The sequence below is a fragment of the Paracoccidioides brasiliensis genome (assembly GCF_000150735.1).
Source record: "Paracoccidioides brasiliensis Pb18 unplaced genomic scaffold supercont2.4, whole genome shotgun sequence".
Classification (NCBI taxonomy): Eukaryota; Fungi; Ascomycota; class Eurotiomycetes; order Onygenales; family Ajellomycetaceae; genus Paracoccidioides; species Paracoccidioides brasiliensis.
The window spans coordinates 1,074,760-1,087,356 of NW_011371361.1; the positions used below are offsets into that span (position 1 = coordinate 1,074,760).

General features: G+C 46.1%; 3 protein-coding genes across 3 annotated transcripts; 1 reads left to right on the top strand and 2 right to left on the bottom strand.

The window, feature by feature from the left end:
* Positions 1–2,485: 2,485 nt before the first annotated feature.
* Positions 2,486–3,043, bottom strand: PADG_11668 (uncharacterized protein; the record flags this gene model as incomplete). Its single annotated transcript, XM_010761596.1, has 2 exons — positions 2,486–2,620; positions 2,822–3,043. 2 exons carry the CDS (start codon positions 3,041–3,043, stop codon positions 2,486–2,488), a joined length of 357 nt encoding a protein of 118 aa, XP_010759898.1.
* Positions 3,044–4,124: 1,081 nt separating this feature from the next.
* PADG_11669 (uncharacterized protein) lies at positions 4,125–4,427 on the bottom strand (the record flags this gene model as incomplete). Its single annotated transcript, XM_010761597.1, has 1 exon — positions 4,125–4,427. One exon carries the CDS (start codon positions 4,425–4,427, stop codon positions 4,125–4,127), a length of 303 nt encoding a protein of 100 aa, XP_010759899.1.
* A 3,268-nt stretch (positions 4,428–7,695) lies between these two features.
* Positions 7,696–10,481, top strand: PADG_03855 (uncharacterized protein; the record flags this gene model as incomplete). Its single annotated transcript, XM_010761325.1, has 2 exons — positions 7,696–9,869; positions 9,938–10,481. The coding sequence occupies 2 exons, from the start codon at positions 7,696–7,698 to the stop codon at positions 10,479–10,481; spliced, it is 2,718 nt and encodes a 905-aa protein (XP_010759627.1).
* Positions 10,482–12,597: the final 2,116 nt, after the last annotated feature.

The following is a 12,597-nucleotide window of genomic DNA, read 5'->3' on the forward strand; positions in this document are numbered from 1 at the left end:
AGTTGGCACCGTCGTATATTTGGTTGGGAAGTTGAACCACCTTCCAAGGGGACGAACCCCTTAGGGAACTTTCCTCCTATCAAACGGCACATGCACATGCCATCAATGACATATCATGAACCCCGTCTCTCCCCTTCAGCCCCGTCCCGCCACCGCCAAGTCCTCCTTGCTCACATCTTTCTCCCTTTCCTCCGATGAGATGGGAAACAAAGGAAAGCAATGGCACCCCAGAGGGTGGAGGGGGGGGGGGGGGGGGGGGGGGGGGGGGAAAACCAGCGCCAACCCCCACAATCGCTCCGCCCTGCACCACATCCGCACAGCGGACACAAAACTTCCACTTTGAACCGCATTTCCCGCTAGCTGGGTAGCTAAAAAAGAACATCCCATTAAAGTTTAAAATAAGAGTGGTCGTACCTGTACAACCGCAATGCAAGAAAATGAAGCATATGGATGGAAAAGGGAAAAATCCACAGGCAATCGAATCATGAGATGCGGGAGCACAGGATCCTGAAACAAAAACGGACAACTCGGACCGCGATGGGTGCTTTTTCTATTATTTATTATTTATTTATTGATTTATTTATTATTATTATTATTATATTTTTTTGGGAGGGGGGTCGGCTAAGCCCCGCAGCCGATAGGATCTAGGGCCTGGTTGGCGGTGGCGGATTTGAAGCAGTAAGGAGAGAGAGGGGAAGGGGGTTAGGCCGTCTTCTTGCTTCAGAAGCTGGTGGGGTGGATGGTCTAGCGGATCATATGATAGGTGGTGCACAGGCGGTGGTGTTCGATGGGGAGAGGAGGAGTGGAGGGTCAAGAAGAAATTTTGGCCTATTATCGACCCGGGGGTGGCGGAAGAAACGTCCTGAGGAAGAGCAAAAGAAGGGAAAAAGGAATAAGGGAAAAAGGAAAAAGGGAAAAAGGGAAAAAGGAAAAAGTCCAATGTCTTTCCATTTTGGAGTTCCATATTTTGTTGCGCAATTAACTAGGTTGCACGTTATTAATAATATTGGATTTATTAACTAAGTATATTATCATCTCTTGCTCGTCGTTTTACTTCTCGTCTGTTGTCTCACCGTTGAGGATCCACAAGCATTCACCATCTCCAAAATAACTTACCAGCTGAGAAATATCAAGTAGAAAATTATTCACAATGGATATATATATATTCTCTGGTGAATTTGCTGAGAATGGGTTGGTAGTTAAAAAGAATAATGCCCATTAACCACCTGTATATCAGGAGAAATAACATATATAACAATTTGCTCAAAACGGGAACAAAAAGCCAGTCTGAAAAAACAATGAACATACAAAAAGGGAAATCCTCAGACAAATGTTTTCACCAAGAGAACTTCATAACAAGAAAAGGGAGCAAGCAAAAAAGAAGAAAATGAAAAAAAAAAAAAAAAAGGGGAGTGTCAAAAGTCTCGATGTAGCAATCTACTGCACCCCGCAGTTTTGGACCAGCATGGCCTGCATGAAAGCAATGCATCAGAGCCCATTCCCATGATCATTCCCGAGGACCAAAATCATCTCCCATCTCTGTTCCTCTCAAACATGCAATGGACCACTTGGTGCCATTCTTGCGTCCATCCCCTCAGGCTGCACCAAGGTCCCTCGCCTTTCCTTGCCCTTTGATAGGCTTCCCCCGACTGCCTGCCGCGAGGAGGGTTTATGCACAACGCAGAAAAGGTTGACCTGCAAAAAGCTAAGTTATATGCGAGCTTTTTTCTATGCACTCTAACCCAGGCATATTCCCTGGCTCTTGGAACTATATCGCGGGTACCCACGGACCACAACCACACACCCCCCCCTTCTCTCTCACTCTGGGATGTTTTATTTACTATTTTTAAAATTTTACTTTTTGTTAACATTCCGGTCTTGATTTTGCGTTTCTATTGTTGAGGGTTTAAATCTTTCTGTGTGATCTTCCGCGGAATGTTGATTCGTCAATTCCAATGAATAATGACGGGGTTTTCAATTTTTCCTGGCAGACAACTAGATAACCATGCGTAGTTTAAATCAAAAGCATGAGCCAGTCCAATTTGACTTTTCCTCTTTTCCTGCATGTACCTAGATGAATATGTAGAGCTTTTCTTCTGACAACCCGCTCTTTGATATCTGTCTTATGGTGAGATCTCGAGTTTCGAGGATCAAGGATGGTGGACTCCCGTGCTGACCAAATGCCTAGGGTGTCCGGGAGATTTGCACCTTGGTCACGGTGGAAAGGGATCTGAGGGTCCATCTGCATACAGGACACCGTATGTATGTACAGAGTAACGGAGAAGCAAGTAATATATGGGCCAGTAGAGGAACATTAGTGACATGAGTGCATATTTACTAGATATTGATAATCACTACGGAGCACCGCCCTACCTTTTTCTTATTTATTTATTTTATTGAAAAGGTTAGCTAGTTTACTGTCGTTGTTGTCGAGGGGAGTGCCTAGGCAGTTAACTAACACAAAGGACCAACAACCCATCCTCTCCTAGAAGGAGGAAAAGTGGTGTTTATTCATTTCTTCGATCAACCTTGACGACTTACAAGCGGATGGAACCCTGGACTCTGGAATCTCCAGGCGAAAAACAACGGGCAGATCAGCGATCACCGGCTGGAGGAGGCCCTGGTGAGTCGTGACAGGTGTTAGCTTTTCTCCGTTCGCCATGTGTGCTTGTCACAAGGCTGTGTGCCTCTCCACCGTTCCTTTGTACCTCATGCACTTCGGGGGTTGACAACAATGAAGTTGTTGAGTATGTCTGAGTTTTTTTTTTTTGAAACTAGACCTTCTAGTGCAATTATGATCAAGCCCCGCCGCTTATCTTACGCCGATGGCTCTGGGCTGGGGTTGAGGGGGGATCAACCTGGACTGACAACCATTTCCAGACCGTTCCGACAACGCTGACTCGTCGGATTGTTGCCGCATGGCCTCGTATGATCTTGGGTCGAGGTCCCGTTGTAAATGATTGGGTTGATGCTTGGTAGGTTCCACCCAACATGCCACAAAATGAGGGGACGGATTGTTGAAGATGACTTTACCTATATCCATGGATAGAGGGACAAGACTTTTTGGAGGATTGCGGGCACGGTAGTTACTCTAAAGGCACTGTTAAAAAAAACAGTATTTGAAAATTGAACAACCTTAAAGAGATCTATCTCTATTTAGACTTCTACCAGCTTACATTGAAGTGCTGATTCGCTTTTGACAAGGTTGGTGTGCAAAAAGGTTAAAAGCTCGACTGGGCCCAGGAAACCATGGTTTGAACGACGCTTTATGGAAAAGGGAAATCGGGGTAAGGCGTACTGCTGAAACCACCAGAAAAAGTCTATGGTCCTTCTCTCCAGCTGCCTTTTTGGCCCATTTGCTTTACCGGAAGCCGGAATTCCAGTCCAGTAAGGAATTGCACCCGAAACTCAATTACTTTCTGCTGCTTGTGTGTGGATGGGGGGGAAGCAGTAGGACATCAGTTATCACTGCGGAGATTTCGGACAAGGTTGAACAAAAGCATTGATTGCCACGACTGATGAATGTCCTTTGCTCAAAGCCGCGATTCATCCGGGCTGCGTGGTTCAAGTGTTTGGTGTTCACGATGGATGCTCTGCCCTATAGCTGGCCTGCTAAGGAACCAGGATAGTTGGTCCGCTCGGCGAGACAAGTCTCCATTCTACCAACTGGCAACCCAAGACGAATGATGCGATATGGCTGTGATTTGCCCCAGTTTTTGGGAGCAATATTTCCCTCGTGCAAACTTTTGTTTCTGACAGGCCTAGTTATTATAACTAGTCAATCACCAATCTACAAGCTCATGAAGGGGTCTTGATGTTTGAAGTAATGAAAGGAAGGATAGAGCTTTAGAGCTTTCCCCGCCACTATTTTATGGGAAGAGCATGCCCAAAATCCCGTAGCAAGACGTTACGGATGAATTATATATCCTTTGAAAATTTGGAACGCGATGAAGCGACGGGCTGGGCGGGCTTTTTAGTTAACTACCTCTAATGCGCCCCCGCCACGCTTTTCTCCGCTTTTCTCCGCGCTCTTTTCCTCTCTTCTTTCTTTTTATTGATTTTCTTTTCTTTTTTGAGGGCCCATCCTCTTTGGCATCAAGCCGTTGCTGTCAGAGGGGTTAATTTTAGAGTCCTTTGCTCAGCTGGCCGGCCTGTGAGTGGTTCCCCTCTTCTGTTCCCAACTGTTCCTGTTCCAACCCGAAGGGGAGCGTAACCTGCTGCAGCACGATGGAGTTGAGGACTCCAGAAACTTCACGTTGAATCCATCCACGAATCGAAGACCACGATCTCCTTGATCCTTCCCATTCACTGATAGTGGATCTAGGTGATGATGATGATGATGATGATGATGATGATGATGATGATGGAGAATATGGGCCTTCAGCTTTCAGGCCTGGAGTACTCTGGAGGAGGTAAGAGTACTGCATATAGGAATTGTGGATACAGCTCTAACTAAAGGCCCCACTGCTGGTTGGTTGTCAGGGGTTCCAAGAAGATGCACGCACAAAAACAATCAGGCGTGAACTGCTTTAAATTTTCCTATTTGTATCTTAAATACGAAACGGATATTGTAGATGCAGATAATTCAAATCCCCCCTAAATACCTGTAGAATTTTCCTGATCCTGTTTCCCGCATTCCTCTGCGTACTTCATAGCTCTACGGTGGCTCTTAGCCGCATCCAGCGATGGTTTCCAGGCCCGTTTAGACTGTATTTAACACCAAATGATAACAGGGCTAACCACCAAAACTTGTTTGCGACTAACCCCATTAGTTATCCCCTGGAGGCATTAGTGATAACTAGTTATTTAATTAAGCGGTTAGCCTCCAGCGTCGTCCCAGAACTTAGAAGCAGAACTCTCCAAAGCTCTTCCTCTCTCCGCAAAACTCTCCCTAGTCTCCAAGGACGGATCCGCCCCCATACGACGTAGACGGCAACTTTAGCTGTCTGCCCACATAACTTTATTCCCGCAGTTCGCTGGTCTCCTCAACTCTCTCTTTAACTCTACTCTCTTCTCAACTCTCCCCCAACTCTCTCCCAACTCTCAGACTACACGGAACGACTTTATTTCATCCACCTTCCTCTTCTCTGATTGAACGCCATCCTCCGCCACCCTACCTGCTATCCCAACTATCCCTGCTATCCCTACCACCCTGTTCTTCTTCTACAGCACCCCAAATGCCCCCGTCGTCCTCCATCGTCATCAATTGTTCCTCCGCCCGATCGATCATCTGCGCGCTGTCTGGCTCCATCTTGAGGATGCGCTTGGTCTAAGGCCTGTTGCATGGCTTTGTTGATGGCAGTTTACTCTCTTCCACCAGTACAAGTATATCAGCACCATAGATAGCCCCCCTCCCATTAACTACGACGACATACTACAACACACCACAACACCGCGCCCGCATTCCCGCATCGCGAGACCCTCCCACCCCGCCTCTTCTTGACGCCTCTCCTTGACCCCTCCCCCCCGTGCGAGTCGAAAGATTTTCCTGACCCCTTTTCGCCATCCGAATCCACTCTCGCGGCGCCCTCCTATATACCTATACCTACAGAATAGCCCGCGATTAGACGGAATACCAACCAATAAGGAGAAAGAGGGAAAAACAGAGAGAGAGAGAGAGAGCGAAAATCAGAAGGAAGAATTATAAGCAAGAATTACCGAGTTTGCACTAGCTGCGCTCAAGAAAACAACGAGAAAAAAAAAATAAATAAAAAAATAAAATAAAATAAAAAATAAACCTGCCGGCAAGGGGGAAGCCGCTGCGTTCTTACGCCCTCCGGTCCTGTCCTGCATAACAACCTACACAACTACATCACCCCCTTTGACACGCCATCGCCACTCGGCCTTCTTCTGGGCGAGAAGTTTTCGCAAATCTACCTAACCTTGCAAGCACTGAAGCCTGGTCGCTTCGTTAGTTTGTCATTACTTGTTTTCTCAAAGGTATTGACGGTTGAATCCATCTCGCCTGCCAACTCCCGTGACTGTCGCCAACTTCTTTAAAACATTTGAGTGAGGCTCACCACACCAGGACCAATCCTCGAGCTGTGAGTTTTATACTACCTTGCCTAGTTTTATTTGTTCAGAGGAAGATATCTTTTTTTTTTTTTTCCCGGCCTACCATGCCTCAAAGCTGAATGCTTGCAACTCTACATAGATCAGTGTTACGCGCGACAATACCCAAAAATTCCTATCTACAATACCCCACTTCGTCTTTTCGTCCGTCGCATTAGCTAGAAGATTACTTTCTGGGTAAGCTCCATTTTTCCCGTTCTCTCTATATCTCCCCCTCTTCTATTGTTCGATATATGCGCATTCCACCCTTCAGAGAACGGCGGATGCGGCGGATTTGCATCCTTGATGGAATGCCCTGCCAGTTCCCTTCGAGAAGGAGTAGCAAACACGGCCTGAATATATATCTATATAAATCTGTGAGCTCCGTCATTGGGAAACCGCCCACCTATCCAGAAGCCCGTTGATGGAGACATTCTCGGGGTTGGGCACGCTACCCAGCGACGGGAACTTTGGGAACGGGAAGTTCCGTGATTGACTGGACCAGATGTTCGCGATTAACCACTCTATTTGATGGTTGACGTTGAGATTTCTGGCCCTTATCTCAATCTGGGAGGCGAAGTTCCATTCGCCACGCTTTACTGAGATGTGCAAGGTGGAGACTGTTGACTCAATGTGCCATGTACATTGGGATAGCTCTGCTCTAACCGTTGGGCTGAAAGGGTGGCCTGATTATCGAGGGGGAGCTTAGCGACTTCCTTTTGAAGGGCAACCATCCCTCCTGCTCCTCCTGCTGGCTCTGACGACGTTGGGAGATTTATGTGGCGGATATCATGCAATACTGGATATGTGTGAATGTGATGGGCTAACTCTTCCTTTATGTATCTTAATGATTTAGATTCTCCCCCTCTCCCCCCTCCCGCCACTCTCAAGTTATCACGAATATTGTGTATAGTTTCATCCACCCCGTCGACCCACCATTCACGACATTGATCCTCAATTACGAATAACTACGCTTCGCAAGAAGACCCAGACAGGCCCTGATCAGATGTGTTTGACTTTATACGTATAATCTCTGTTGAAATCTCTCTCGATTGTGAGATCGAACATTAACATCCACGCCATCATTTCTGCAGAGAAGCTGCAATTACAGGTGCTCTATTGGTCGAGGAGTTGTACGTTTATCTTTCTCTTTTCCCATTCTACGTGCGTACATTTCATACGTTTTGTGACCTGAATTCACAGGCGGTGGCCTTCACTGCTTGTGATTTGGCTACCTTTGCTCTTTTTTTTTTCGTGCTTTTGAGTTTTCTTTTTCTTTTATCTTCCCTGATCTGTATTTTTCCCTAGCATCTGTTCTAATTTTTCGCTGTAAGTTGTGATATTTACGTTTTATATCCGGTTTAACTGCCACTGCGCTCTTCATGATTTATTTGAATTGTTGTTATTCCCTTCGTTTGATATAAACAGTTTCCTTCGTTCTATAAATGCTCTACTGAATGGTTGTGGTTCCATATTCGAACATGTGTCCCCAAGGACCTCTGTGATTAGAAAAGCGCTGACATTTGGCTAACATTACAAGTTCTAGCAGCGTAGAACATAGGCTTTCTTCAAGAGTCAACATCAACTTAAACGCCTACACCCGATTTCTATTTCCCCCTTCATACTATAAATCAATCAACAATCATGGCTTCGTCAAGCAGAAGTAACTCAAGCAAGGGTACAACACCAGCTGCGAAAAGCCCGCATACCGCATACCCACCTCCTGGCAATAACGCTTCAATATTGCTCGAGAAAACTCGCCAAGGTGTTCGAAAATCTACCCCTGATTCGGAGGTTTTGGCTTCCTCTGACGATGAAGGAGATCATCACCCCACCCAAGTCGCAGCCGCTCCTGTATTTAAGCCTACGCGACGCACATCATGGCTCAACGAAGTTCCCACTTCTTTGGCTCGAAAAACCTCACTGCCAACTGGCTCTTCATTTTCAGCTACAAATTCTAACCCGACAACGCCAGCCGCCGCCGAACCGACTTCATGGGGTAGTGCGACTAGCCCGGGACTTAATGCACCGCTTGGTTGGGGATCGTCAGGCGCTGGATCTTCCCCGTGGGGAACTGCCATTTGGAACTCAGAGACACGCAAAGAACCCCCATCAAGGCTGACAGAAGTTCTCCAATCACCAACTTCGAATGTGCCAACTTTATCCTCAAGCAACAACGGAGACGACGTTCTCAGCCCTCTAGCACGAACCATCTCTGGGGACTCCAACATCCCCTTTGCAATTCCTCTTCATCCTACCCCCAAAACATATCGTTCCCAGTCGTACTCTGTTGGCCAGCTAGATCCAGAATCAGTCAGTTTGCCGACTTCTACCGCTGGAATACCTACTCCAACCACACGCAGAGGGCCCAGTGCCCAATTCTCAGTCCAGCGCCGCTCTTCTCGACCTAGCATGCTCGGGGAGCTGGGACATGATCCTGCAACCCTTGGGCGTGTTCGTGAAGATGAAGATGACAGCCATCACCACCTCCCCAGCACCTCCGAAGCTGGATATAATTGGGCCCAGACACGTCGCATGGAACAACTCTATTTGGAAAATGCTCTTTTACGCCAAGCAGCATCTAGCCAACTTGAAAACTCTAGGTTCCGCGATCGTGCTATGTCTTCAGCTTCTGCAACGAGTGGATTCTCCATTGCTCAAGGCCATAACCCCCATCGTCTCCCTGGAAGTGTCCCAGAAGAGAGAGTGGCAGTTGAGGATCATGACGAGCTGGGAGAGATTCCTGGATACAGCAATTCCAGGAGCAATGGGCGGAGAAGGCTCAGTGAACATTCAACTAACCTCGAAAAGCAATTCCCGGCTTTTAGTTCCTTGGAGAACCGTACGCTAGAAAATATTAAAAAGGCCCACTGGCAAACCTCGCTTGGCTTTGGTGGTATTCCAGAGGGACCCCAGAGTCGTCGCCACTCTTTCGCTGATATTCCCATGAGACACCCATCTATCAGCTCTTCCACTGATTCTCAGCAAGCTGCCATTGGCTCCGTGGGTAACCGAGAAGATAGCCTCGGAAATTATGCTGATGGAACCCTTACTTCTTCCGTTGACAACAATCGTGAGTATCTCCAATTTTGTTTGAATCATCACCGTACAGCCCATACAACAGGACAGGATCGTTTACAGGCCCGTCTACATGCAGCTTCTTACTTCAATGGACACGATAACCCCCTCCGCGCTCCCGAAAATATCGCTTCCTCCGGGATGTCCACCTCCCTCCACCAGGCATATGTTATGCCCAACGCCTTTGGCCGTCAGCACTCGAACTTGGCCCAAGCGCACCATAACCAGCAGCTTTTCATTGTCACATTCAAATGCTACAGGGCAGATGTGTTCTATATCCAGGAAGATACTGGATTGCAGGTGAATACCGGTGACCTTGTCATCGTTGAAGCGGATCGTGGCACGGACCTTGGCACAGTTAGTCACGCAAATGTAACCTGGGCAAAAGCTCGCGAATATAAAGAATATTACGCAGAGGAACATTACAAATGGCTTATGCTATTCTCACGCCAAAGCCAGTCGGGTGCTCCAAATGCAGTGAATCCGAACGGCGTTTCCTCCAACTTGAATGGCGCCCCTGGTAGTGCTGTGGGCGGTATGGGCCAACAGAGTCAACATGGAATGCAAGAACCACAGGGTGGAGATATTAAGCCCAAGCTGATTAAGCGGCTTGCTCAAAGCCACGAAATTGAAACTCTCCGTGAGAAGGAGGGGAATGAAGCTAAGGCAAAGCGTGTTTGCCAGCAAAAGGTAGCTGAGCACCGGCTTAATATGGAAATTCTGGATGCCGAGTTCCAAATGTAAGTTCGATCCAAGCACCCGTTTGGATGACCTCAAAGAGGGAACTGACCATATATTCTGTATGTAGGGACTGGAAAAAGCTCACATTCTATTATTTCGCTGATACCTACATCAATTTCAATTCCCTTGTCACAGATCTGTTTAAAATCTATAAGACAAGGATCTGGATGTCCGCCATTAACCCAGCTTCCTTCGTTACGCCAACTGCTGGACTCACTAGCGCCATGGGGTTTGGTCAAGAAAACCACCCAGACCGACGCCGGCCCCATGACTTTAAACCGTTTACTCCAGGCGCTGGCCAAGGTGTGACAGGGGGATATGCAGACGCTGCCGCCAGAGATATTACTGGAACCGCGCGGAGCACGTACAGGGACCCTTACCAGGCCTTTGCTGCTGGCCGACAAGCTGAGCTGGGGCTGTCTAGCTTTTCACAAGTTCTTCAACCGCAAACAGATCCGTTCTCTTCTATCCCTTCAACCAACTACGGGACTGGGGACCCGAACCTGGGCGACTTCAACAGTGCCGCTGGGTTGGGACCAGCGGGCCGCCAAACCCATCCCACACAAGGCGACTGGACAAATCGCTTCCAAGGCCTTTCACTCGGTTCATGATGTACCCTCGATTTATACCCCTCGACGCTGTATGGCATCGTATAATATATTGCATTCGTTTTCATTTTCTTCTGGGAGAAGCAAAGAGTCTCATGTTATCGCGCAGCGTTATGCTACAATACCCCTTTCGCTTCCGCCTCCCTACGGACAACACCCAATAACTCCTGTTATCTCCCGCCCGTACGATTTCGACATTTACATTATAGCCCTGTCGTTTTAAAGGATTTTTTCTTTCTTTCTCTTTTGCGTTTCGACTTCTCGATTAGATATACCTTGTACGCCAGAAATCGATCAAGAAGATCAGGGATGATGATTTTATGCCGGTGTATGGCGCGCGAGTCCCAGGCCTTCTCGGAAACTTGCTGTTTACTTTATATAGACTTGTCCCGACTCACGAATTATGGACCCTGTTCGTTTTTCTTGTTTTATTTTACAATTGCTCAGAGAGCAAGTTATCTCGGAAATATCTGCCTTTGAGATTACGTTTTATTTTCCCCGTTCTTTTCCCATTTCTTTCCTATACCTGCAGGCTGTTTCATTGTTTAGTGCATAGGCCATATACATGCTAATGAGCTTACGATGAGTGGGTAAAGAAAAAAAATAACCAGGATAACACAATGCGATGTTCAACTTGTAATGGGAAGTTGTTTTTGATATTTTATCCCCCCTCAGTTCTTTGATTGTTCAGTCTTGTTTTTTCTCCCTTCTGTTCCTCTCATTCATGTTTCTGCATGGTGTTTTCCATTTTCCTAAGGTTGAGGAGAGACGAAATTGATTTCCAACTTCTTGGGTGCATGTTCTTTTTCTTCTTTCACAGAATGAACTGTTATGAAAGAGAAGATCTAAGTTGTCAAAAAAAAAAAAAAAAAAAAAAAAAAAACACGGAAGACCCTGGGTGTGATACCAAAGACTATTTATAAGAGCGGATATTGGAGAACATTAGGAACTGGGATTTTTTTTTTCTTTAAATTGGGAGGACTTTTGTTTATCTTGCTTGTAACTTTTGCTTTTATCTGTTTTTCCATTCTTCTTTCTTCCTGGAATTTTTTTTTTCCTTTTCTTTTTTATTAACATTCTTGCCTCGACTTGTTATGTTCACGGATGATCTTTCAATCGCTCTCTGCAAAGCACTACTCAGTGCCCTTGGCCGTCACATTTGCCTTGGACTGCTGCAGACCCCAAACATGATCTTAACCCGTTTGACCCTTCTTTCATGTAACAACTTAACTTCTTTTCTTCCACACTTGTAATTTTTCTCCACCCTTAACCGTTGTCGATACACTATTTTCGATTCACGAGACTTTCAGGTTTTGCATGCTGCCTTCTCTGATGCTGCGACTCAGTTTTCAACCCCCACCCCCTTCTTTTCTCTTCTACGTAATGAATGATTTTGCGTTATGTTTCATTGTTTTCTTACCACTACTACTATTTTTGCGTTCAGAGGAATGGCCCATCTTAGCTTCCTTTTCCTCCATCTTTTATTCATGCAGTTAACTGGGGGATTTTTTTATATGTTTGTTTTTCCAAAATTGCGTTCTGGAAACTAGAGCTGGAATCTGGAAATTGGTGCTGGAACTGGGATATAAATTCTGCCTTTTTGTATTGCCTTTCACTTTCTCTAAGATATAATTTGACAGACTTTCGTTAAATCTGTTTTAGTCCACGCTTTTTCCTTTGTCATTTTTTGTCCTTTTTCACAGAGGACCTTCTATTCACATTCAATTTGATATTCTCATATTTACTTATATTAGTTTTCCCCTCTTTCCTTTTGTTCTCTCTTTTCTCCTATGGGATTTTGTCGTTGGAAGAAATATGAAGAGTGGGCAGAAGAGGCAATGCAGAGTAAGACAAGAGCACAGACTCGAGGCAGAGATTTTCTCTTAAGACGGATAGAATGGGAATATTAGGTATAGGAATTTGATGAATATATTGTTATGATTACTGATTTTCTAGGGTACCACTCTTTGTCTCTCATCCCTTAATTCGTTTGCTTCGGCAGTTGCTTGGACTAAGAATCTTGGGTCACATGACCACTGCCCCTTAAACCGACCTGGCAGATCAGACCAATCCAACTTCACACCCTCACATCCATGTCATACCCCCAATCAATCCGTGA